Source organism: Schistocerca cancellata, chromosome 4 (genome assembly GCF_023864275.1).
Source record: "Schistocerca cancellata isolate TAMUIC-IGC-003103 chromosome 4, iqSchCanc2.1, whole genome shotgun sequence".
Classification (NCBI taxonomy): domain Eukaryota; kingdom Metazoa; phylum Arthropoda; class Insecta; order Orthoptera; family Acrididae; genus Schistocerca; species Schistocerca cancellata.
This window is the reverse complement of record NC_064629.1, coordinates 868,623,710-868,650,911: the sequence shown is the minus strand read 5'-3', so window position 1 is coordinate 868,650,911 and position 27,202 is coordinate 868,623,710. Positions and strand designations below refer to the sequence as shown.

Sequence of the window (27,202 nt, the reverse complement as noted above, 5' to 3'; positions counted from 1 at the left end):
TCTAAACTGGATTATAGTGCTTGGTGTCTCACGGACCATCATATTTAAGTTACACACCGCCGTGTTACACGCTACAGTTCGAAGCTCTCTAGCGATAGAAGGCAGCAAATACGAGTAGACATGAAGATAAAGATGTAAAATGTTAATAACGTTTGTTTTATTGAAAAAGATTTAAGAGTTTTCAAACAAAAGGTTTGGAAGCATTGCTTCCCATCACGCCTTCGTACATCGCTTACGATGACGGGCAATGAACATCGGAGTGCAGCTACAGCTTTAAGCCCTGTCTTGATCTTCCTCAGATTCCTCCCGTTATTTGAAAAATAGTTTAAATGGAGATAAAAAAATGGTTCAAATGGCTCTGAGCACTATGGGACTTAACTGCTGAGGTCATCAGTCCCCTAGAACTTAGAACTACTTAAACCTAACTAACCTAATGACGTCACACACATTCATGCCCGAGGCAGGATTCGAACCTGTGACCGTAGCGGTAGCGCGGTTCCAGACTGAAGCGCCTAGAACCACCCGGCCACACTGGCAGGCAAATGGAGATATTCTTTGTTTTGGATAACCAGTGATGTTTACCTCTGGCTTGCCGTGTCTCAAATGCCATAAAATCCCATTTCGAAGGCAAAGAATCGTTTTGAATCATGGCAAGTCCTGTGTTTAGATGAGTTAGGTGAGCGGGAGGAAAGCTTTCGTCTTCCTTGAGTGACACTGAGAGGTTGTACTACAATAAACTAATAGCTATTTGAAACTTCCTGTTAGATTAAAACTGTATGCCAGAACGAGACTCGAATTCGGGACCTTTGCCTTTCGCGGGCAAGGTAGGAGACGAGGTACTGCCAGAAGTAAAGCTGTGAGGACGGGGCGTGAGTCGTGGTTGGGTAGCTCAGTTGGTAGTGCACCTGCCCGCGAAAGGCAAGGGTCCCGAGTACGAGTCTCGGTGCGGCACACAGTTTTAATCTGCCAGAAAGTTTCATAATAGCGCACACTCCGTTGCAAGGTGAAAATCTCATTCTGGAAACATTCCCCAGGCTGTGGCTAAGCCATGTCTCCGCAACATCCTTTCTTTCGGGAGTGCTGGTTCTGCAAGGTTCGCAGGAGTGCTTCAGTAAAGTTTGGAAGGTAGGAGACGTGCTACTGGCAGAAGGTGTGAGACGGGGCGTGAGTCGCGCTTGGGTAGCTCAGTTGGTAGAGCACTTGTCCGCGAAAGGCAAAGGTCCCGAGTTCCAGTCTCGGTCTAGCACGAAGTTGTAATCTGCCAGAAAGTTTCATATCAGCGCACACTCCGCTGAATAATGATAATTTCATTTTGGTAATAGCTATTTCATTACAGTTTTCCATAAATCGATGTTTGCAAGAAACAGTAAACGTATTAAGTAATCCCCAGCCATTCACATACAGAGCACTTCCTCATATATACACTTATATGAGTTTAGTTATCCAATCCTCCATTCACGATGAAATAATTTAAGTGCAGGCTGGGTTTCTTAAAAGACATGTGTGGAATGAATCGCCGTAGCTTTTGGACGAGATTGACTTCTCCACTACTGAAATGGTTGGTTGTGATGACGTAATTCGAGGCTAATTTTACAGCTTCCCATGATCAAAATATTTTGATGTTAAATAGACAGAACACGAATTCAACAGAATTAGTAAGAATATTGTTGCCTTTCATGTGGAAACGAGGGTTTTTATTCGGATAATGTGTTTATCTAGGAATGCTGAATGGAGAGCAATTACGAGAAATACAAAAAGGTATTAATTGCGGACTGTGTTTCCTTTAGGAGCCATTGATTAAATTCTCGACCTCAAGATTGTGAGCTAACGTGTATGTTACTGTTAATGCAAAGGATATGATGGCCCGCATCTCGTGGTCGTGCGGTAGCGTTCTCGCTTCCCACGCCCGGGTTCCCGGGTTCGATTCCCGGCGGGGTCATGGATTTTCTCTGCCTCGTGATGTCTGGGTGTTGTGTGCTGTCCTTAGGTTAGTTAGGTTTAAGTAGTTCTAAGTTCTAGGGGACTTATGACCACAGCAGTTGAGTCCCATAGTGCTCAGAGCCAAAGGATATGATGTCCCTAGCTACGCAGTGCGTTATACTGTTGCATTATTACAGTAGTCCTGTTGTGTATCGTAGTGATACGGTTCGATACTAAGTTGATTAAATGCGGCTGTGAATTTTCTCTCGATAGCAGGAAAAATTACATCGACTCCCTTTAATAATTAAAGGCTCGCTGCAACATTTTCCTAAATGTGCAAATGGCATCAATTAATTCTGAATCACATTTTTGACAGAATAATTTTACTAAACGTAAAAATCTTCATAAACTCACTGACGATACAGAATGTATTAATTTTGTTTCGAAAAAATTATTGAAGCTTTTGCTGGCAGAACAACGTTAATTAGATTATCGGCAGCATTTTGCATCGGTCGAGAACCTTTAATACCGGGTTCCAACTTGTCAAATTGTAACCTCCCCCTCACTTATCGACCTTAATGACAGTGAAAAATTAAACCGCGTGTACCTAATGGAAATTTGTGAAAAGCAATCGTCACCGAAGTTAATCTGTCGGTAAAGAGGGAGGAAAGGGTTACATCTAAATGAAAGGAAAAATGCTAATGAAACAGGTGGAAATTAATTTTGAAAAGGGGTAAAGTTAATAAAGAAAGTAAATGTGCGGCCGTTACGTTAACAATTAACTAGCGGTAATTAGATATTTGAGATTTTGGGGGAAATTACGGTCGCCAGTCCTAAGGACAATTACTATAGTAACTGAAAAAGAAAGGTTATTACACATATAATTAGCACTAGAAGCGTGGTAACTGAAGGTTGACACGTGCAGTGTGAAAACTGAAAGTTTGTCAGAAGTAATAAATTTCGCTACACTCTGACTTAATTTAGCAAAAGAATTAATAAAACAGGAAAATCGAAAGTTAATTTAGTGACTGAAGTTAATAGTGAGCTTTCTTTCTGAAGCACATCGAAATTCAGTAAAATACGGTTAGTCTTGGACTACCTCAACAATCATTTCAAAAGCTACTTGAATCTACGCAATTTAGAAATAAGGGATTTAGCTTTGAACTTGAATTAAATGATTCTGAACAATTAACAGTAGTAAAATTTAGTATGTACCAAGCTGAGCTGCAGTCACAGGTAAGCTAAAATACGGTAACAAAACTCGCACTCTTAATTTGTGCTTGCGTAATCTGAATATTGTAGCCAGCTATGAATACCTTAACTGAACTTTGAAATTAAAGCAGTGAAATCGAATGATGGCGTTTGAATTTCAACGACACTCGGGTTCATTCCGGAAAAGGAAGAGATCCTGCTTGGTAATGCAATTGGGACAATCAGCAACAAATGTTCATGCTAAGTTGCTGTAATTTTGTGATGCAACAATTTTAAAACTTTGAAAAGCTGAGGTCTGCCATACAGTTCTAAAACTTTACGTGCTTCCAGTCTTCCTTGTTGGCTGATTGAAGGTTTGAAGTCGTCGATCGAGGAGGTGGCGACAGTCACTCATTGTCGGCCGTCGCTGTTGCAGAAGCTGGATGTTGGCGCGCCTTCTTCTCGACACGGTCACCAGACGAAACGGGCTCTTGATGTGCGCCAGCTAATGCTTCCCGTCCGCGACACCATGTCAGAAACAATCATCGCAAGTCGAGCGCAATTACATTCTGCCAAACCCCGAAAGGGCGGCAACTCGCGGGAGCTTCACACAACACACCTGCTCCACTGCACCACCCCAGCCAGACTCCCTCTGCCCGCGCTCCACGCGACAGAGTTAACACTACCAAAGATCCTAAACACTCTGGTTCTCCACACGACCTATCGACGTATTCGTTCGATAGCATAGTTTTCCCTAGGCAAGACCCAGCGTAAAAATACAAATAATATTTACAAAACAACCAATTATACATCGACATAAATGCATAAATATATATATACAAACAGTAAAACAATTACAATATATAAAGAGACAGAAATGTCATATCTTGAGGTAACAAAACAAGGAAAAAAATTATAGTACAATAGATGGAAATAGGAGGATATGCATTTCCGGCGTTACGAAATGTTAGTTTAGCCGTATTGAGCTATAGACGGAAAGCTCCGTTTTGCTTACATGTTAACGCCACGTAACAACATTTTCAGTACCACCATGAGCAAATTAAGTTTAACCTCGAATAATTTGGCCATATCTTTGAACATAACACACCTTCTCGTCTAAGCTCTGCACATTGATGACATATGCAGATATACACGTGTCGCTGTACTCGTATTTACAGAAGAAAAACGTACCTTTGAGCAATACTGGAGGTAGCAGGTACTCGATCTGTAACGCGTTCTATAGTTACCTTCCATTTTATCAGTGCTATTGTGTATTTTCATGATGTGCTCCCAGCAGGAAAAATTTGGCAACGACTAGCAATATTACTACCCCCCGCTGCGATATAATCATTAACGTATTCATAGCGTCAATTAAAAATGAATAGTCGTTTCGCCAGAACTATTTTACCAAACACAAGACTCTAAAAAATACGTCTGGGGATACAGAATGGAATATCTCTGTTCCCCAAAATTATTGGAGCTTTGCCCACAGAACAACGTAAAGTGAAGTGACAAAAGTCGTGGGATTTCGATATGTGCTTGTACGTATACAGTTAGCGATTGTATCGCGTACACAAGATATAAAAGGGCAGTGCATTGGCGGAGCTGTCATTGGTATTCAAGTGATTCGTGTTAAAAGGTTTCCAGCGTCATTGTGGCCGCACGACGGTAATTAACAGATTCTGAACGCGGAATGGTAGTTGGAGGAAGACGCATGGGTCATTCCATTTTGGAAATCGTTAGGGAATTCGATATTCCGCGATCCACAGTGTCACGAGTACGCCGAGAACACCACATTTCAGGAATTAAATCTCACCACGGACAACGCAGTGACCGACGGCCTTCAGTTGACGAGCGAGGGCATCGGCGTCTGTGTAGAATTGGCAGTGCTAACAGAGAAGCAGCACTACATGAAATAACCGCAGAAATCAATGTGAGACGTACGACGAACATATCCGTTAGAACAGTGAGTTGAAATTTGGCGTTAATGGGCTATGGCAGCAGACGACCGACGCGAATGTCGTTGCTAGCAGCACGACATCGGCTGCAGCGCCTCTCCTGGGCTCGGAACCATATCGCTTGGACCCTAGGCGAATGGATAAAAGTGACCTGGTCAAATGAGTCTCGATTTCAGTCGGTAAGAACTCATGTTAAGGTTCGAGTGTGGCGCAAACCCCACGAAGCCATCGACCAAGTTGTCAAACCGCACTGTGGAAGCTGGAGGTGGCTCCACAATGGTATGGGCTGCGTTTACATGGGATGTACTGGGCCCTATGGTCCAGCTAAACCGATCATTGACTGGAAATGGTTATTTTCTGTTTGCAGCCATTCGTGGAGTTCTTGTTCAAAAACAACGATTTCATGTCACCGGGCCACAATTTCTCGCCACTGGTCTGAAGAACGTTGAGGACAATTCGTCTGAATGATTTGGCCATCCAGATCACGTGACATGAATGAGGTCGTACGATTTATGGGACATAATCAAGAAGTCAGTTCGTACACGACGTCCTCCCCAGGCAGAACTTTCTCAGTTATTGGCGGTTCTAGAAGCAGCATGGATAGAACTTTCAACGACTTGTTGAATCCATGCCACTTCGAAATGCTGCACTACCGTGCAAAAGGTGGTCTGACAATGTGTTAGGAGGTATCCCAGGACGTTTGTCACCTGATTGTAAATGGGAGACTATTAGCTGGAGTTTATCCAGTTGGCGAACCTTATCAAGTCAGTTTCCCCCTTGTTAAGTACCGTATGTTTAGGTTGACAGAGCTGCAGACATTAAAATTCATTATTCTTTTACGTTAAACCCGCAGCAGACAATTTTTGGTAATAATCACACTGCGCACTACGGCCTAGAGCCTGAATACTTGTGCCCACTTAGACTGGGACTTAATCGAGAAATTTACATTTCAAATGCTTTTGTACTAATTTAGATAATGTTTCATAGTGAGGTCATGGCTGCTCGTGACCACACATTTGCAATAATCTCTAAAACGGCTTGTTTACTGAAACACATTCACTGGGACGTCTTCGTTTCTGTAATCGTATAATTTCATTGGTGGTAGTTTTAGCTTTTAATTATGATATCGCTGTAGAAAAATCATGACATCTCGACGGAAGTAATACTCACCGTGGTCCTGCGAAAAATCTGCAGATGTCCTGCTGTGGGAAAGCTGTGTCGAGGCGGGGCTGAAGCCAGAGATTTTTGTTTCCGTGAGCACTGTTTACATGTTGACCACTGCTGGGCGCCTTCTTGTTGTGCAGCTACTAACGACGGATTCCGCGCCGAACTAAACTGATAGCCCTAATCTCTGTTGAAGAAATTGCCTTGAATCTTTATTTATATCGACTCCTTTCTCATAAACTGCCATAATCGTTGGCTCTACAGGTATTTTGTTGATCGAGGCAGTGCTCTGCTGTCGCTGATCTGTTTTTCTGCCCCAGATGAACACCCACATAACCAGAGTACGATGGAGCCCGGCGCCTCTAGGGGAGGGAGCAGGAGACCTTCAGGTGTAAATGGGAGGACAGCCATAGATAAGTAGTCAGATGACGATGATGGGTATGATACTTGTATAAGCCTAGTGTTTTTCAACACTGGCTTCTCGCTGTAAAATCTAGACCATTTCACGGTACTAAGGGCTGTACGTTTGGAAAATCCAAATCTTGGCATGTTTGGTAAAATTGTGAGCTGCGTGCGTATACAGGGTGATCCATTGATAGTAACCGGGCCAAATATCTCACTAAATAAGCATCAAGCGAAAAAACTACATAGAACGAAACTCGTCTAGCTTGAAGGGGAAAACCAGATGGCGCTATGGTTGGCCCGCTAGATGGCGCTGCCATAGGTCACACGGATATCGACTGCGTTTTTTTAAAAATAGGAACCCCCATTTTTTATTATATATTCGTGTAGTACGTAAAGAAATATAAATGTTTTAGTTGGACCACTTTTTTCGCTTTGTGATAGATGGCACTATAATAGTCATAAACGTGTAAGTACATGGTATCACGTAACATTCCGCCAGTGCGGACGGTATTCAAAATGCCCAACCAGCGTGAGCTATGTATGCTGCTCGGTATCCTGGACGACATCATCTAAGTGTCCGGACTGTTCGCCGGATAGTTACGTTATTTAAGGAAACAGGAAGTGTTCAGCCACATGTGCAACGTCAACCACGACCTGCAACAAATGATGATGCCCAAGTAGGTGTTTTAGCTGCTGTCGCGGCTAATCCGCACACCAGTAGCAGACAAATTGCGCAAAATCTCAAAAATGTCGGTGTTGAGAATGCTACATCAACATCGATTGCACCCGTAACATATTTCTATGCACCAGGGATTGTATGGCGACGACTCTGAACGTCGTGTACAGTTCTGCCACTGGGCACAAGAGAAATTACGGGACAATGACAGATTTTTTGCACGCGTTCTATTTAGTGACGAAGCGTCATTCACCAACAGTGGTAACCTAAACCGGCATAATATGCACTATTCGGCAACGGAAAATCCACGATGGCTGCGACAAGTGGAACATCAGCGACCTTGGCGGGTTAATGTATGGCGCGGCATTATGGGAACAAGGATAATTGGTCCCCATTTTATCGATGGCAATCTAAATGGTGCAATGTATGCTGATTTCCTACGTAATGTTCTACGGACGTTACTACAAAATGTTTCACTGCATGACATTATGGCGATGTACTTCCAACATGGTGGATGTCCGGCACATAGCTCGTGTGCGGTTGAAGTGGTACTGAATAGCGTATTTCAGGACAGGTGGATTGGTCGTCGAAGCACCATACCATGACCCGCCCGTTCACCGGGCATGACGTCCCCGGATTTCTTTCTGTGGGGAAATTTGATGGACATTTGCTGTCGTGATCCGCCTACAACGCCTGACAACATGCGTCAGCGCATTGTCAATGCACGTGCGAACATAATGGATGGCGAACTACCCGCTGTTGAGCGAAATATAGTTACACGTATTGCCGAATGCATTGAGGCTGACGGACATCATTTTGAGCATTTATTGCATTAATGTGGTATTTACAGGTAATCACGCTGTAACAGCATGCGTTCTCAGAAATGATAAGTCCACAAAGGTACATGTATCACATTGGAACATTCGAATTAGAACGTTCAAACGTACCTACGTTCTGTATTTTAATTTAAAAAACCTACCTGTTACCAACTGTTCGTCTAAAATTGTGAGCCATATTTGTGACTATTACAGCGCCATTTATCACAATGCGAAAAAAGTGGTACAACTAAAACATTCATATTTCTTTACGTACTACACGAATTTGTAATAAAAATGGAGGTTCCTATTTAAGAAAACGCAGTTGATATCCGTTTGACCTATGGCAGCGCCATCTAGCGGGCTAACCATAGCGCCATCTGGTTCCCCCCTTCAAGCTAGACAAGTTCCGTTCTTTGTAGTTTTTTCGTTTGATGCTTATTTCGTGAGATATTTGGCCCGGTCACTATCAGTGGACCGCCCTGTATATAGAAAGAAAGCAAGAGACACTCACCGGTCCTGACGAGCTTGAAGGTGACGGCGTTGTGCGCCTTGAGCGCCTCGTTGAGCGCGGGGTGCGTCAGCTCGCGCAGCGACGCCTCACCCCCACCCGCCATCGCGATGCTATCCTTGTGCCGTTTCGTCTTTCTCTTCTCTTTCTTCGTCTGCTGCGTCTTGTTCTTCGGTCGCTGCTCTTGTAGTTGCGGTGGTGGCGGTAGTTGTTGTTGCTTGTGGCCCGGTCCGGTTGACTCCGTCCCAGGATCTACGAACAACAGAATGTTTTTTTTAAATGACGGGACGCTATCGCTTATTAGCACTGGCTATTGCTGTGGACCAGGTCGCGCGGTTTTGCCGATCCTGAGGAAGATCTTGTCATGTCACTGCAACTGCTTTCGGGAATGGTGTCTCAGATGTGAACTTCGACTAATGTGGTTCTTATACAGACATAAACAGCTTGTCCTCAACATTTAGTGTCAAATTTAAAAAGGCGATAGAGACAACTAAACCGAATATTTTGAGGTAAGGAAACAATAGTCAGGAAGAACTATTTCATGCCGTACGAGTCCTCAAATGAGCAACACTGTGAGTCAAATTACGGCAATATGCTATGAACGAAATAAGGCAGTCGGAGTGACTGAAACTGAACTAATAACCGAATGTAACGAATACAGTTAGTGTCCTTCACAATTATTCATTCATTCATTCCCTCCTCCGCGTTACCACAGATAAAAAAAATGGTTCAAATGGCTCTGGGCACTATGGGACTTAACTTCTGAGGTCATCAGTCCCCTAGAACTTAGAACTACTTAAACGTAACTAACCTAAGGACATCACACACATCCATGCCCAAGGCAGGATTCGAACCTGCGACCGTAGCCGTCGCGTGGTTCCAGACTGTAGCGCCTAGAACCTCTCGGCCACCCCGGCCGGCACCACAGCTAATGTAACTGTTACCATTTGTACTGAAAAAGCAGGACATACGAGAGGCGTACATAGTGAGGTGGGGTAGCGATATGCACACGTACAGATGGCGGTAGTATCGCATAAACGAGGTATAAGAAGGCAGAGCGTTGGCGGACCTGTCATTTGTACTCAGGTGATTCATGTGAAAAGGTTTCCGACAGATAAGAAACACTGCATGAAATAATCGCAGATATCAATGTCAGAGGTACGACGAACGTATGCGTTAAAACAGTAAGGTCAAATATGGTGTTAATGAGCTATGGAAGCAAACGATCAACGCGCATACCTTTGCTAACAGTGCGACATCGCCTGCGCCGCCTCTACTGGTCTCGTGATCATATCGGTTGGAACCATGACGACTGGAAAACCGAGGCCTCGTCAAATGAGTTCCGATTTCAGTTGGTAAGAACTGATGGTAGGGTTCGAGTGTGGCGCAGACTCTACGAAGCCATGGACCCAGGTTGTCAACAAGGCACTTTGCAAGATGGTCGTGGCTCCTTGAAAGTGTGGGTCATATATAAATGGAATGGTCTGGATCCTCTGGTCCAGCTGAACAGATCATTGATTGGAAGTGGTTATGTTCGGCTACTTGGAGACAATTTGTAGCCATTCATGGACTTCATGTTCCCAAACAGCGCTGTAATTTTCATGCATCACAATGCACTATGTCACCGAGCAACAGCTGTTTGCGACTGCTTTGGAGAACATTCTGGACAGTTCGAGTGAATTATTTGACCACCCAGATCGCCCGACTTGAATCTCATCGAACAAATATGGGACATAATCGTGAAGTCAGGTCGCGCACAAAACCCTGTAAAGGCAACACTTTCGCAATTATGAAAGGCAATAGAGGCAGAATGGCTCAAAGCCGGCCGAAGTGGCCGTGCGGTTAAAGGCGCTGCAGTCTGGAACCGCAAGACCGCTACGGTCGCAGGTTCGAATCCTGCCTCGGGCATGGATGTTTGTGATGTCCTTAGGTTAGTTAGGTTTAACTAGTTCTAAGTTCTAGGGGACTAATGACCTCAGCAGTTGAGTCCCATAGTGCTCAGAGCCAGAATGGCTCAATATTTCTGCAGGGTACTTCCAACAAAATGTTGAGTAGATTCCACGTCGAGTTGCAGAACTACTTCTTCTTCTTCTTCTTCTTCTTCTATGTGATCAGGCCCAGTGGCACTACGCCGGGCAAAAGGATGTCCGACACGATATTAGGAGGTATCCCATGACTTTTGTGACGTCAGTGTATGTGTCCTGCATTATCAAAGCAGAATAATGAGATTCCGTAATGGTCCACCCACCCGACGTCTTCTAAAGATGCACTTGTCCCTGCACAGACGTAGCGGAGAGGTCGTCAGTCCATTGCTCTTGAGGTGAGGTGTAAGAAGCTAATTAGGTGGATCTTAATCGTGCGGCTCATAACACAATCTGTACCGTACAGTACCCTACTGACTTACAAGGCAGCATTCCTAAGTGTCAATAAACAATCTTGGTGAAACTTGACGAGTGTGTGGAGGGGGCAAAATAGTGCAATACTTTTTTGTGCCCAATTTCACTTTTAAGGGGTAAAACACATCCCGGAAGGTAATTTAACATGTTAGGTTTAGAGCTAATATCTTCAACACGATGATATATAAAAAACATGTTCCATATAAAAGTTGATGTGTAATTAGTTTTCTTGAAAACTGTATAATCAACTTTCGTAATAATTTGAAATTTTGCAAAACATCCCACCACCACCTGTTAATTTTAGAAAATCTTGCTACAACATAAATTAAAGAAACATTCAAATCGCATACATCACTTTGTAATAAAGTTGGTTTCTGAAATAACATTTTTGGAAAATAAGTTGTACACATTTTACTGTCCGAGCATTTACAACATGTAAACGTAAACTCCGTCCACAGGCCCTGACGGATCCAGCGGTATCGATAGATCCCCCTATCCCCCTGTCATCCTCTGAGCACAGGCGTCATCGGATGCCGATACAGAGGGGCATATGGTCAGCACACCGCTCTACCGGCCGTATGCCAGTTTCCGAGACCAGAGCCGCTACTTCTTAATCATGTAGCTCCTCAGTTTGCCTCACAAGGGCTAAGTGCACCCTGCTTGCCAACACGCTCGGCAGACCGGATGGTCACCCATCCAAGTGCTAGCCCAGCCCGACAGTGCTTAACTTCGGTAATACGACGGGAGCTGGTGTTACCACTGCGACAAGGCCAGGTTTCTTTTCCATTTTTTAGTTTACCGCTTTGAAAATAATAAATAACTCACTATTATGAGAGAAAATAATTAGGATAATGATAATCTGCAAGGAAATGCTTAAAACATCACTTTTTACACCATGTACATAAAATGAACGAAATTTCGTCAGGTAATATACACGACGGAGAAGACTATGTAAAACAAAATTCAGCAGGATTACAAATGATCACGGGTGATCATCTGAATATCCCGATTTGTATCAGGCATATTTCAGCATATTGGTAAGCCTTCGCGAAGAGATCTGATTTTGTACTAGTGATAGCATTTTGATTATATTGTTTCTCATGTGGAGATTGACATCATAATGACTCAACAGAACTATATCTGAAAATCTTCTCACAAAGCTCTTCAGACAGTGAAAGCTGCATACGTCCCACAGCTCTACCTGTGCCGTCGAGACCGTTGGGATTACCAAATGAACGAGTTCCTTCTCCTCAAGTGCGATGTTCTAAACTGCTCTTTCGCACTGACCACCGCAAAATTCTAGCAATAATACTGGTATTTCTCCCTCACTGGGAACGAAAACATCTTTCAAATATCTTTTAACCTGGTCAGACGTTTGTTAACCTGATTTCGAGGCTGTCAAGGATATTTGGGGCTTCAAAAAGAGCTTCCCAAATTCGCGGTTCAAACTCACCATTAATTACTTTTAAAACTGTGAAAAGACGTGCGGTCAACGTGAAAAAATCCATTTTGACCATCGTACCCGAGGACAAAAAACATATGGTGGTCCCAAAGGCCTCCATAGCACAAGTACAGCTGTGGAAAGGATACGGCTTTGGAAGAACTTTATTCAAAGAATTTCAGATCTACTTCTGTTGAATGGTTATGTTGTCGCTCTCAACTTGAGAAACAGAACAATTAAGCTGCAGTCACTTGCACATAATCAATTCTCTTCGCCAAGGTTTACCAATGCGCTGAAATATGCCTGATGCAAATCAGGATATTCAGAGGATCACTCATAACAATTTGAAATCCTGCTGAATTTTGTTTTATGTTGGCTTATCCGTCGTGTACATTACCTGAAGAAATTCTGTTATTCTACGTGCATGGTGTAAAAAATTTAACTTTTTAAGCATTTCCTTACAAATTATCATTACTGTAATTATTTTCTATCATAATAATGGGTTACTTATTATTTTAAGCTAACAAAACACACATATGTGAAACGGTTAACTAAAAAACAAAATACCCTGAATGTAAAACGTGAATTAACAATTTAAAAGATAAAACAAATGTAAGTAAAATAATCAATTACAATAATTATGAATGATTAGATATTTTAATTAGGTACGTTGCAAATACTCTGACAGCACATCGTGTGCAGCTTGTTTTCTAAAAATAGTATTTTAGAAACCAACTTCATTACACAGGGATGTATGTGGTTTGAACGCTTCTTTAATTTATGTTCTAACAAAAGTTTTCGTATTCTAAGATTAATCATTGGTGGTGGGATATTTTGCAGAATTTCAATTTATTCCGACAGCTGCTTATACAGTTTTCAAGAACATTAATTACCTATTAACTTTTATTTGAAAAATGTTTTTATATACGAACACCATCGAAGACATTCATTCTAAACCTAAAATGCGAAATTACCATCTGAGGTGTGTTTTACCAGGCAAAAAAGGTATTGCACTATTTTTGCCCCCTCTACACATCCGCCAAGTTTTATCACTATCGTGTATTGACACTTCGGAATTTTCCCTCATTAATCAGCCCAAATCACTTCGCTCGACTCGCACTTTTGGTGGGAGCCAAAGATGCACGAAGTGCTTCATCTAAATATTGTTATTCTAATGTTAATAAAATTATTATAAAGAAGAAGTCTGAAGTATGCGGATGATACTGTACTAGTGAGACTATATTCAGCATGCTAGACAAAATGTTAACGACTCTTTATAAAATGTTAATAAATGAAAATTAGAGATTTAGCGTGCTGATTTATGTTGCGGCAGCCAGTCAAATTATCCTCCCCCCAAACTGGAGCAATTTCTCATGGGAGTGGTTCCCAGTGTACTATCTATTTTCTACCTCTCACTGCATTTCTTAAGTCACTCAGCAGCTAATGCAGTCTCAACCAAACTGTGGAATGAAGCTTGGTGGAACGTTAAACATCCTTTCCCTTATGAGGTTTCCAAAACTGGAATGTTTGTACTGTCAACAGACAATTTTGAAATAACTTTTACTTGGATAAAGAAACAAAAATGTAAAAAGACAACGACCACTCAATAGTAGTTTTATCACTGATATTCTGTCTCTACCTATTCCCGAAATTAATTTATATAATTTTTCAGTTCACTGACCACTACTTGAAAATATTAATAAAAGTAGTTAATTAACACATGTAATACATCAGCAAATTCTCATTTTGATTAATTAACGAATCATGAACGTGTTGTTGCCTAAGGAAGTAGTTCTTCAAACTAGCTTTTATTACAACTGTAGCAAATCATTTATTGTTCATTATCATGACAATTTCTAATTTCTATGACTCAACACTCTAACGCGAAGTATAAAAAGAACTTTAAAGGCTGTGGTACATTATGAAGCAGTTCATTTACACTACAAGACCTTAACACTAAAATTGTATTCAATGTTTTTCTGCTGGAATTGTGTATAATCAGTCCTATAATCACATTGAAATTATGATTTGATACTTTTCTATGTATTTCCAACATGAAGTCGGGACAGGACAGCAACTTGGATAATATAAATTCTTTATCGTAATTCCGTCACAGTTGCGTTTTATTATGTTGGCGACAAGTTTCGAACTACCGCGTTCTTTTTTCAACCAAAGCCTATTAGCACTAATACTGTTCGGTTAGGTGACAGTTCATGCATTCACAATGTAGATCTATTCTTGAAGTGTAACTGAACCAACTACTTTTCTACTGGGATTGTGCGAGAGCAGTCCGTAATCACATTGCAGAACCATTGTTTCACACTATCATCTCGTCGTAGAGATGTTCTCTTCTACATCTACATCTACATCCACATCCATACTCCGGAAGCCACCTGACGGTGTGTGACGGAGGGTACTTTGTGTACCTCTATCGGTTCTCCCATCTATTCCAGTCTCGTATTGTTCGTGGAAAGAAAGATTGCGGGTATTCCTCTATGTGGGCTCTAATCTCTCTGATTTTATCCTCATGGTCTCTTCGCGGGATATACGTAGGAGGGAGCAATATACTGCTTGACTCCTCGATGAAGGTATGTTCTAGAAACTTCAACAAAAGCCCGTACCGAGCTACTGAGCGTCTCTCCTGCAAAGCCTTCCACTGGAGTTTAGCTATCATCTCCGTAACGCTTTCGCGATTACTAAATGATCCTGTAACGAAGCGCGCTGCTCTCCGTTAGATCTTCTCTATGTCTTGTATCAACCCTATCTGGTACGGATCCTACACTGCTGAGCAATATTCAAGCAGTGGGCGAACAAGTGTACTATAACCTACTTCCTTTGTTTTCGGATTGCATTTCCTTAGGATTCTTCCAATGAATCTCAGTCTGGCATCTGCTTTACCGACGATCAACTTTATATGATCATTCCATTTTAAATCACTCCTAATGCGTACTCCCAGATAATTTATGGAATTAACTGCTTCTAGTTGCTGACCTGCTGTATTGTAACTAAATGATAAAGGATATTTCTTCCTATGTATTCGCAGCACATTACACTTGTCTAAATTGAGATTCAATTGCCATTCCCTGCACCATGCGTCAATTCGTTGCAGATCCTCCTGAAATTCAGTACAATTTTTCATTGTTACAACCTCTCGATGTACCACAGCATCATCCGCAAAAAGCCTCAGTGAACATCCGAGCCGTCCGGAGTGGCCGAGCGGTTCTAGGCGCTACAGTCTGGTACTGCGCAACCGCTACGATCACAGGTTCGAATCCTGCCCGGGCATGGATGTGTGTGATGTCCTTAGGTTAGTTAGGTTTAATTAGCTCGAAGTTCTAGGGGACTGATGACCTCAGAAGTTAAGTCCCATAGTGCTCAGAGCCATTTGAAACATTTTTGAACTTCCGATGTTATCCACAAGGTCATTTATGTATATTGTGAATAGTAACGGTCCTGCGACACTCCCCTGCGGCACACCTGAAATCACTCTTACTTCGGAAGACTTCTCTCTATTGAGAATGACATGTTGAGTTCTGTTATCTAGGAACTCTTCAATCGAATCACACAATTGGTCTGATAGTCCATATGCTCTTACTCTGTTCATTAAACGACTGTGAGGAACTGTATCGAACGCCTTGCGGAAGTCAAGACACACGGTATCCACCTGGGAACCCGTGTCTATGGCCCTCTGAGTCTCGTGGACGAATAGCGTGAGCTGGGTTTCACACGATCGTCTTTTTCGAAACCCATGCTGATTCCTACAGAGTAGATTTCTAGTCTCCAGAAAAGTCATTATACTCAAACTTAATAAGTGTTCCAAAATTCTACAACAAATCGACGTTAGAGATATAGGTCTATAGTTCTGCACGTCTGTTCGACGTCCCTTCTTGAAAACGGGGATGACCTGAACCATTTTCCAATCCTTTGGAACGCTACGCTCTTCTAGAGACCTACGGTACACCGCTGCAAGAAGGGGGGCAAGTTCCTTCGCATACTCTGTGTAAAATCGAACTGGTATCCCATCAGGTCCAGCGGCCTTTCCTCTTTTGAGCGATTTTAATTGTTTCTCTATCCCCCTGTCGTCTATTTCGATATCTACCATTTTGTCATCTGTGTGACAATCTAGAGAAGGAACTACAGTGCAGTCTTCCTCTGTTTTTGTAAAACACTACACTTAAACAGTTTAAAAGGGCTTTACACATATGTCTCTGACTTTCTGCTTTCAGCAAACGTTGCACGTAACCCCTTTTCACAGTTGTGGAGACGAAGGATTCCTTTAACTCATACAGCTATTGGGGACTGGCGTAGTTGTGCCAGCGACAGCGACGTCTGCGTGTAACTGCGTCATGTGTAGTGTTAGCTTACGTTGCATGACAGCCCTATGTTACAGCCAGTGATAATTCTGTCTCTCTCCTCTTATGTCCAACGATAGCACAGAGGATCTGTACATAATTACATGCAAGACTCGAAAGCTAACATCAACTAGTAGCTTAAATTACCTACATTTTAATAAAACTCATTGCTCATCGACAGTTCCATAAATACACTCAGTCGCAAAAGTATTCGGACAGCACGTAACGGCGCATAATTTTGCAGTTTGCCGCATGAACAAATACAGAAATTGCACTTTGTAATGTATTTGGGACTCTGCGTACGATGTCGCAACGTGAAACACGCGTCAAATACGAAGAATTGTTGTTGGACATGTGTCTGTTACGTAATATTTCCTGAAAACGGCATGGGAAGGTGCAACAAAAGTATTCGGACAAAGGCGGACAACGTGAGAGAATAGTTCATTCGAGACGCACAGAGGGTGAAGCGACTGCAGTGTGTCCGACATTTCCGCGAGACGATAGCGATGATCAGTAAACACGTATCGCGAGCCTGTGCACGTCGATGAAGGGACGCAGAGGGAAGTGTTCTACGTTCGACATGAAGAAAAGTACAGTTCACGACATTATTAAACGGTTCGAGAAAGAAGATCGATTGGAATTCCGTTGCAGTACAGGACGGCCACGGACATTTTCACAGAGAGATGAACGTGTGATTGTGCGAAAGGTACAACAGAATCCGAAAATATCTGCCACGCGAATTGCAAGTGAGGTGGAGGGAGACCTTGGTATAAAAGTTCATCCCGAAACCGTGCGGAGAGTACTACGAAGATCGCAGTACCATGGTCGAGTAGCTCGTCGAAAGCCATTCATAAATGCAGTGAACCAGGAGAAACGTATGCAGTTTGCGAGGGAATACGCCGAATACGATCAGGCTTGGTGGAATCGGGTGATATTTTGCGATGAATGTAAATTTACATTATAGCAAAGCGACGGAAAGGCAAACGTGTGGCGAAAGACCAATGAAGAGCTGAATCCCAGGAACCTCAAACCAATAGTAAGGTTTGGAGGTGGGAGCATCATGGTGTGGGGATGCATGTCCGGCAATGGTGTGGGTGATTTAGTGTTCATTGATGATACGATGAACGAGGAAGCGTATTTGAAAATACTGCGAGGACATTTGAAGCAGAGTGCACGACATCTAGGTATTGCGAACAACTTTCATTTTTATCAGGATAATGATCCCAAGCATACCGCGCATATTGTACAAATGTGGTTGCTCTTCTATCGCACGAAAGTATTGCACTCCCCTCCCCAATCACCAGACTTTAACCCAATCGAACATTTGTGCGATAAATTGAAACGGTCCTTCCGAGCGGACAACATCTATAGTATACGAAGGAGACCTTGAAAGAGCAACTGCGCCAAGAATGGGCAAATATAGGCCCAGATTTCACGAAAAAACTCGCGGAAAGTATGCCTAGTAGATTGGAGGAGGTGTTGAAAATGAAAGGTGGACCCACAAGGTATTGACATTTTCGTCATACAACTTATGAACATTTATTGGACAGTGTCCGAATACTTTTGTAGCAGCAGGGTGTGCAGGATGTTTCATTATTGTTGTTAATTTTTCCGTTATTTATGTTTTGGAAACGAAATAATACAATAATTCTTTTGTAATTAATGTTGTTACCCATATATATTGCTAATTAATATGTTTGGGTTTCATAGTCAGTGTTTCTCGAGTACTCATTGTGAAACTTCCCACTGCCCGAATACTTTTGCGACTGAGTGTATGTATTATGTCATACAAATCATTACAATGTACTTGAGTTATTTAGTTCAGAACTACAATATGAAATCGTTGTTTAAATGTTTGTTCTACTCCTCAGCTTAAAGTACGTTGCCTGGTCGGAGTGTGTGTGTATCAGCGAACAGCTGACGCTAATGGCTTTGGCTCCATGAGTCATGGGTGTACACTGGTCTGCCTTCTCATCGCGTCTGCTTTAAATTCGTCTTAACGGCCTGCCACATTGCCTGCTCTACGTTACGCAGTGTCACTTGGCTGCTCCAGTCATCTCATGCGTGAAGATAAAATGTTAATATTTGTATCTAATTACATAAACTTTACCATAAATACAGAATGTCACATTTAGCTGTGACTTTCAGTTTTACAGAACTTTTTACACATAGCCTGTATATATTTTACTTTGACAATAGCAGGTAGTCTTACGAATTACGTAGACGTGCAAAAATGATTCATAGCTATTTTGAGATAACACTTCGGTCTGTAAGTCAAATAATTTCTGACGATATGCTTTCATAAGGTGATAAAAAAGAAAAATCAATTACCAGTATAATATGTTGTTGCTTTCACTCGACAGCTAGAGGTTAATTCTTATTGCTGTGGTATAGATTCATTTTCTCAAACTTATGACGTAATTATTGTATTACTTTTATTTCAGAAATCATGGAACAGTGTTTGTGAATCAATGTGTTTTTATGTCTGTACATAGATCAACGTCTCAGAATATTCCTCTTCGCTGTTATTGACTCAACTGCAATAACACGTTTTCGTAAGAAAAACGCGATGAATCTCGTGAGGGTAAGTAGGTATTCTGTCGCCGAATTAATCTTTTGTGTCATTTAAATGTGACCTTTATTAAATGTACGACTTACCGTACATTTGCTGCACATGTTGGCCTTCTTATCAATGTCTTTTATGTACTATATCTTGTCTGATTTATGGCATTTGTATTTCTACGTTGTATCTCGTAATTACCACCTGTATATACGTTCTCCTTAACACTTCGTTAATCATTGGCAGAAACCACATCGCCTTGTTACCAACATTTCCAGAAAAGTCTCAAGTTTTATAGTGGGCAGTCGGATATTAGGTGGTAGAACAACTGGAGTGAAGGTCGTAGTAGGTTTTTATCGCTGATGTAGTGTGGGTCATGGAATTCGTAAGATTCTCCTCTGTTCTTCGTGATGTGCGTATAATAGCACGCTTGGCTGCGTTTATGTATTCGTCGTATTTCAACACATCAGCAGCATAATCAGCGTCATCGAGAAGTTCGTGTATTTTGTTATCAAGATCTGTTAACGTACATAATAGCTCCTGCAATCGATCTTTGGAATATTAATAATCTTTAATGGTAGTTGTGCATTAAAGTTGTGTACTTCATTCAAAATACGTGTAGTATTAGCTCTTGCTCTAACCCGTACTCTTTTTCAAGCTTTGTAGCGAATAGTTGCTATCGGCGTTTTCCGTGGCAGACATCGAGAAGCGATCGCAATCGTCTAAGCGGATCAATATAGTACGTAATTTGATAAACAGCCAACAGATGACAGCACCAGTCATAAATAGCCTACAGGCGTAGCGTAAGATTTGATAATCCGTTGGATTGCCAGTCGAACAGCTACAATAGCAGTATAGAGAGGCAATAATGTAATTAGTTGCCTTTATAAATGGCACTACAAAATATGTGGCATGATAATTAAGTTGAACTTAACTGTGTATGCAGGCGGTTGTCGTCGGAGAGTTTGTTGCGGGCGTGACAAATCAGTGCAGCGAGCTGCTCGTGGTATTGCCGCATGAAGTACGTTAAACATCGTGTTGTCACAGCAGCATTCGTCGAAATATCCCCGGTTTTCAGCAGCAGTTTCTCATGTCACGAATCACAGAAGTAAGCAGCGATTTGCAGTCTTAACGCAACACTTTATTTAACAGTCACAGGACATCCATATAACAAAGAGGTTATAACATGTTATGTCTCACAAAGAGTATCATTAATCAGAGATATAAATGTTCCGACGAATTCAGTTCCCAACACTGACACAGTGTTAGTGTACTGACTTTCATTATTAGCAACAAAAGTACATTGACCTCACTCGGCATGTCAACTGCTCAGTGTGTTTGAATTACATTTGTTTAATCATTATCAAGTGATTCTACGTTAGCAATGCTGGTGTTCATTTCACGTTGTCCCATGAGTACTAAATCAAGTAAGGGAGCTTCTTCGAAGAATTTTGCACAGCATAGAAACCATACTTACAGGTGTGTGAAACTCTAGAATTTATTTAATTTATAAAAAAATGAAAGAACTGTTACATTTTAACTTCAAGTTCAGAAAACACTCAAATTTTATAGTTAATTATCTGAATTTTAATAGATTATCTCAATTTTAATAGATTTGGGAAATTCTATAGTTTCATACACCTGGAAGTACAGCTTCTACGCTGTGCAAAATTCATCGAAGTATTTCTCTTGCGTATGAAGAAAAGTGTACCTATAGCAACGAATGCAGCCAACTGTAAGTGAAAAAATTGTGAAATTTCACATTAAAAAATATTTTACTATGTTTTTGAACTTCAACTGGTATGAGTGTGAATCCTGAATCCTTCCTGGTCCTGCTGACAAAGTTTTATGAATTCATTTGTAAAAGTATAGACAGTGGAAATTTAAATTTCTTGTTGTGCCTCTTCTGCTCCATGTCGTCCCGTTTGACGTCCTACCCCCCTTAATGCCATGATGCTACTGTTAACGTCACGTTGCCCTGCTTATAACTCTTGATTAAATTCTTTTTTAACTTCCCTACTCCCCTTTTCAATCTGTCTTTAAATCTCTCTTTCCGTGCTAATAACAATCTTAACATAGACATCAGTGATTGATCCTAACTTTGGGCCCGATCTGCAACACTACCCTTCTTATTTGCCATCCTTCCAGATAAAATAAAAAATTACAGAACACCTACAAATCTTTCTTAACACAATAATTATTACAGCATACACCCTAACAATTCCCAGTTAACACAGTTCCGTCTACCAGCCACTATACAGAGTGGTCACAAACAGTCTGAAAAGCTTGTAAGGGTGTTGCAGAATAGGCTGAGCTGAGAAATAATTGTTTCGAAAAAAAATTCGATACGTTGCGCCATTTTCGAGTTAACTGAGATTGAATTTATCCAGTCAGGCCGTTGTGTGCGCAAATTCAAGTGGCCCGCCCGAGACGGTGTCGCCAAACTCTTTGTTTGGTTTCGCAAAAGCGAACAAGAGAGCAGTACAAAAATTGGACATGGGACGGTAGTAGAATTCGAACCCGAGGCAAAGGTTGAGCATCCTCGTGCGCTGTCATCTACGCCATGAGAACAAATGACGCTACTCGTATCCAGTGTGCCCTTTCAATTTGCGCGCGCAGAGGCTTGATCCGCAAATTTCAGTTCTAATTAACTCAGAAACGGGGCAACGTATAGAATTTTTTCCTTATCAGTTATTTCTCAGCACAACCGACTCTAAATACCCTTACAAGCTTTACACTGCTTGTAATCATTTTGCACACATTAATCTATGATATGCTAGCTTAACAATTACTCTAATCTGCTTGATCTAGACTCCTGGAAATTGAAATAAGAACACCGTGAATTCATTGTCCAAGGAAGGGGAAACTTTATTGACACATTCCTGGGGTCAGATACATCACATGATCACACTGACAGAACCACAGGCACATAGACACAGGCAACAGAGCATGCACAATGTCGGCACTAGTACAGTGTACATCCACCTTTCGCAGCAATGCAGGCTGCTATTCTCCTATGGAGACGATCGTAGAGATGCTGGATGTAGTCCTGTGGAACGGCTTGCCATGCCATTTCCACCTGGCGCCTCAGTTGGACCAGCGTTCGTGCTGGACGTGCAGACCGCGTGAGACGACGCTTCATCCAGTCCCAAACATGCTCAATGGGGGACAGATCCGGAGATCTTGCTGGCCAGGGTAGTTGACTTACACCTTCTAGAGCACGTTGGGTGGCACGGGATACATGCGGACGTGCATTGTCCTGTTGGAACAGCAAGTTCCCTTGCCGGTCTAGGAATGGTAGAACGATGGGTTCGATGACGGTTTGGATGTACCGTGCACTATTCAGTGTCCCCTCGACGATCACCAGTGGTGTACGGCCAGTGTAGGAGATCGCTCCCCACACCATGTTGCCGGGTGTTGGCCCTGTGTGCCTCGGTCGTATGCAGTCCTGATTGTGGCGCTCACCTGCACGGCGCCAAACACGCATACGACCATCATTGGCACCAAGGCAGAAGCGACTCTCATCGCTGAAGACGACACGTCTCCATTCGTCCCTCCATTCACGCCTGTCGCGACACCACTGGAGGCGGGCTGCACGATGTTGGGGCGTGAGCGGAAGACGGCCTAACGGTGTGCGGGACCGTAGCCCAGCTTCATGGAGACGGTTGCGAGTGGTCCTCGCCGATACCCCAGGAGCAACAGTGTCCCTAATTTGCTGGGAAGTGGCGGTGCGGTCCCCTACGGCACTGCGTAGGATCCTACGGTCTTGGCGTGCATCCGTGCGTCGCTGCGGTCCGGTCCCAGGTCGACGGGCACGTGCACCTTCCGCCGACCACTGGCGACAACATCGATGTACTGTGGAGACCTCACGCCCCACGTGTTGAGCAATTCGGCGGTACGTCCACCCGGCCTCCCGCATGCCCACTATACGCCCTCGCTCAAAGTCCGTCAACTGCACATACGGTTCACGTCCACGCTGTCGCGGCATGCTACCAGTGTTAAAGACTGCGATGGAGCTCCGTATGCCACGGCAAACTGGCTGACACTGACGGCGGCGGTGCACAAATGCTGCGCAGCTAGCGCCATTCGACGGCCAACACCGCGGTTCCTGGTGTGTCCGCTGTGCCGTGCGTGTGATCATTGCTTGTACAGCCCTCTCGCAGTGTCCGGAGCAAGTATGGTGGGTGTGACACACAGGTGTCAATGTGTTCTTTTTTCCATTTCCAGTAGTGTATGTACTGCCGCCGCTAAGTTCTCTCTCTGCTGCTGGCTGCTGAAACTGGCATGACATACTGTTCTAAGAACTGCGGAAATACCCTGTTCGGCTTCGCTGCGCTGCTACTGTGTCTCCCAGCTGCCTTTTGTGGCTCCACTACGCTGTCCCGCGATGCATAGTCTCATAGTACCATGAAATCTTCTTAGCATCAGCATTTACATAATCCATGGACCGCGCTCACGAGTATTGGTCTATCATAGTTTTTATGGCTTCAGCCTCTTTTCATACTCTGTACCCAAGACGACGTGCAATCAGTTATTCTTAGCACTAGTTCAAACACGATTCAAGCACAGTCCAAATACAGTACAATCGCAGTTCGGACATCATTCAAACATAGTTCAAACATAGTTCTCTTTTGCCATTTCTACTGTTCACTGTCCTCACTAATAATTTTGAAAGAAATGTACACGCAAAATGTGAAAGTGATTAGAATTAAGCTGCACAATTTATTGGTGACACATGAAAATTTGTGCGAGGGCGGATTCAAACCTGGAGTTCCCGGGTATCGTGAGCGGTTGCCACCACTTCGGCTATCCGTGCACGCCTTCACGTCCAATACAAACCTCCATACGTCACCATATCCGGGAGGCGAATACTGGACTCGCATTCGGGAGGACGACGGTTCAATCCCGTCTCCGGCCATCCTGATTTAGGTTTTCCGTGATTTCCCTAAATTGTTTCAGGCAAATGCGGGATGGTTCCTTTGAAAGGGCACGGCCGATTTCCTTCCCAGTCCTTCCCTCACCCGAGCTTGCGCTCCGTCTCTAAGGACCTCGTTGTCGACGGGACGTTAAACACTAACCACCACCACCACCACCACCACCGGGAGGCGAGCACGGATAGCTTAAGTGTTTAAAGCGACCACTATCGATAAACGGGATATCCGTGTTCGAGTCAAGGACCAACACGAATTTTCATGTGTCACCAATAAATTTTAGAGCTTATGTCTAATCATATTCACAATTTGCGAGTACATTTATTCAATTACAGACAGCCGCAGATCCTCTGCAGTGTCTGCTCCGTCAGGTACTGCAAAATTGTAATGAAATTAAACATCACGTCCTCAAAGAACCCCTCTTCAGAAATTTTCGCAAAGTGGACAGTATGAACGAAATATGGCAGACCAAACGACCGAAACTAAACTAACACTCGAATGTGATGAATGCAGTTAATATCCAGAGTTAATATTAATATCACTTACAATCGTGATACATTCAGTACATTGGAGATGTTTCATTCTCAAAATAAGTCACATATCTTCTACTCCGTTCTTCTCTGCCTTATGCGTATACTCGTTGTTATTTAAGATCATTCTATACGGCGCGCAACTCCGATCGTAATTGTATGGTCCTTATCACGAACTGTACCGCACAGCCCCTCGTAAGCGACTGACTTGGTCAACCTGAATCATTTCGCAGTGCTCGTTCTTTTGGTGGGAGCCAAAGATGCACGAAGTGCTTCATCTGAATATCGTTATTTCAATGTTAATAATTATTATTAAAAAAGAGATTCCTGAAGTAAGTGGATGGTAGATTACTACTGAGAAAGTATTTAGCATACTAGACAATAAGGTGTTTACTTTACTTTATAAGATATTAATAATTGAAAATTAGAGGTTTGGCACGCTAGTTCCTGTTATGGCAGAAAATCTAATTATTTTCCTATTAAATTGGCACAATTTCTTACGGAAGTGGTTCCCACTGGTCATCTATCCCCTATCTCTCACTCCAATTCTTATGTCACGCAACATCTAATGCAATCTCAGCCAAACTACGAAGTGAATCTTGGTGTAGGATATTATGACACCAGAAGCCAGAAATGTCGCATCATATTTGTTATCTTCTTATGTTTTACAACAAAAAGTGTCGCACTATCCATAAAAAAAATATTGAGCCGTCTTTGATGCATCCACGATGGAGTTCATGTATTGTTCATAATTGGGTATCGAGAGTGGAATCTTAATCGTTACAGAAACATTGACATAGGCAGTTAACGTATCTTGAACAGAATGTAGTGTCCAGAAAGCTGAACGAAGGTACACAGTTAAATTTAACTTAGTATAATTTAACGAGATGATGCTGGAATCTTATGGGAGATGATTCATCAATAATTACGTTTCAGTTTACACGTGAAATGCACACGTCAAAGTATCTACATAAATAAAGATGGTGGTGCAGTTACACCCTTATTAATAAAAATGTGTGTAAACAATAGGTTCAAATTATTTACTTCAGTTCTGTCACTGGAGTCTCACCTTCTGTGGTGAAACAATTTCTGAACCCCGAATTCAGCATTTCTTGTGGGTGAGGTCCGTGGATCGAATGTGGATACAGATTTTTTTTTTTTAAATTTCCACGTTATTCTGCCAACGTGCAGTGTTAAAGTAATTCCTAGCAAATGTACTCCGCTGGTGCAGCATTGCCACGTTTATTTTTACATGCAAGCAAAGGAATTTTATAAAAGACCACAAAATTGCCCATACATCATGGAATCGAATAGACACATAGCTTCTAGAGAAGATGGCATAAAAATTCAATCAATCGTATACTGTCAGTTGTCTGTACCAATATTTGGTGATATGCTTCGATATGCGTGGCACGACGCTAAATTGTGTGATGTCTGAGAACCGTTTCTGAATGTGAACTAAATTTATTTTGCAATAGACACACTGAAGAATCATGCACATGCAAAAATTCTCCGTTCATCAAACGTACTGTACGTTGAAATAATTACTGTTTTCCATGTTTCTACCATCATTCTCATCCTGATTCGTGTAGTGCTCCATAGGTTACATACTATACTTGTCAGAAACGTAGATGCAATAAAAATAGATTAAATAACTATACTGATTTGACTGAAAGTTCTCATGTATGCTTCTTTTATTTCCAGTCTCCTATTTTCATAATAAATTATATGTAAATAATAAGTGAATCATTAAATACTGATAACTTTCACAGTCATAATAAATATGTTGTTAGAACTACCTTGAAAAAAATAAAAAAAACGCTAACAACGACATTCGATCCGTGGAAGTTGCGTTTATGAAAGTAACTGCTTACTCGCTCAGCTGCGCCCTCCTTGTATGCTGCCTACCGTACAAAGTATATAACGAGGCTCAAAATTTCCTTACTTGGTTTTCTCGAAAACGGTTGAGAATTGCGTTTTCCTGTTTAAGTACGTTAAAGTCCCAGTAGTGCCCTACACACCCTGTGAATATGGATCATATCGGTAAAGGCAAGTGTGGTGTCACCGCCAGACACCACACTTGCTAGGTGGTAGCTTTTAAATCGGCCGCGGTCCGCTAGCATACGACGGACCAGCGTGTCGCCACTGTCAGTGATGGCAGACCGAGCGCCGCCACACGGCAGGTCTAGTGAGACGTACTAGCACTCGCCCCAGTTGTACAGCCGACTTTGCAAGGAACGGTTCACTGACAACTACGCTCTCATTTGCCGAGACGATAGTTAGCATAGCCTTCAGATGCATTTGCTACGACCTAGCAAGGCGCCGTATTCAATTGATATTGAGATTCTATTA

General features: G+C 42.4%; 1 protein-coding gene across 1 annotated transcript in view; it reads right to left on the bottom strand.

Moving 5' to 3' along the window:
• Positions 1 to 5,864: 5,864 nt before the first annotated feature.
• The window catches only part of LOC126184479 (uncharacterized), a 146,726-nt gene continuing 125,388 nt past the window's right edge, over positions 5,865 to 27,202 (bottom strand). The window contains exons 2-3 of the mRNA XM_049926871.1: positions 8,644 to 8,892; positions 5,865 to 5,878 (exon numbers count right to left, since the gene is read on the bottom strand). Coding sequence (XP_049782828.1) covers positions 5,865 to 5,878; positions 8,644 to 8,892 — 263 coding nt within the window. The remainder of the gene's footprint in view (positions 5,879 to 8,643; positions 8,893 to 27,202) is intronic.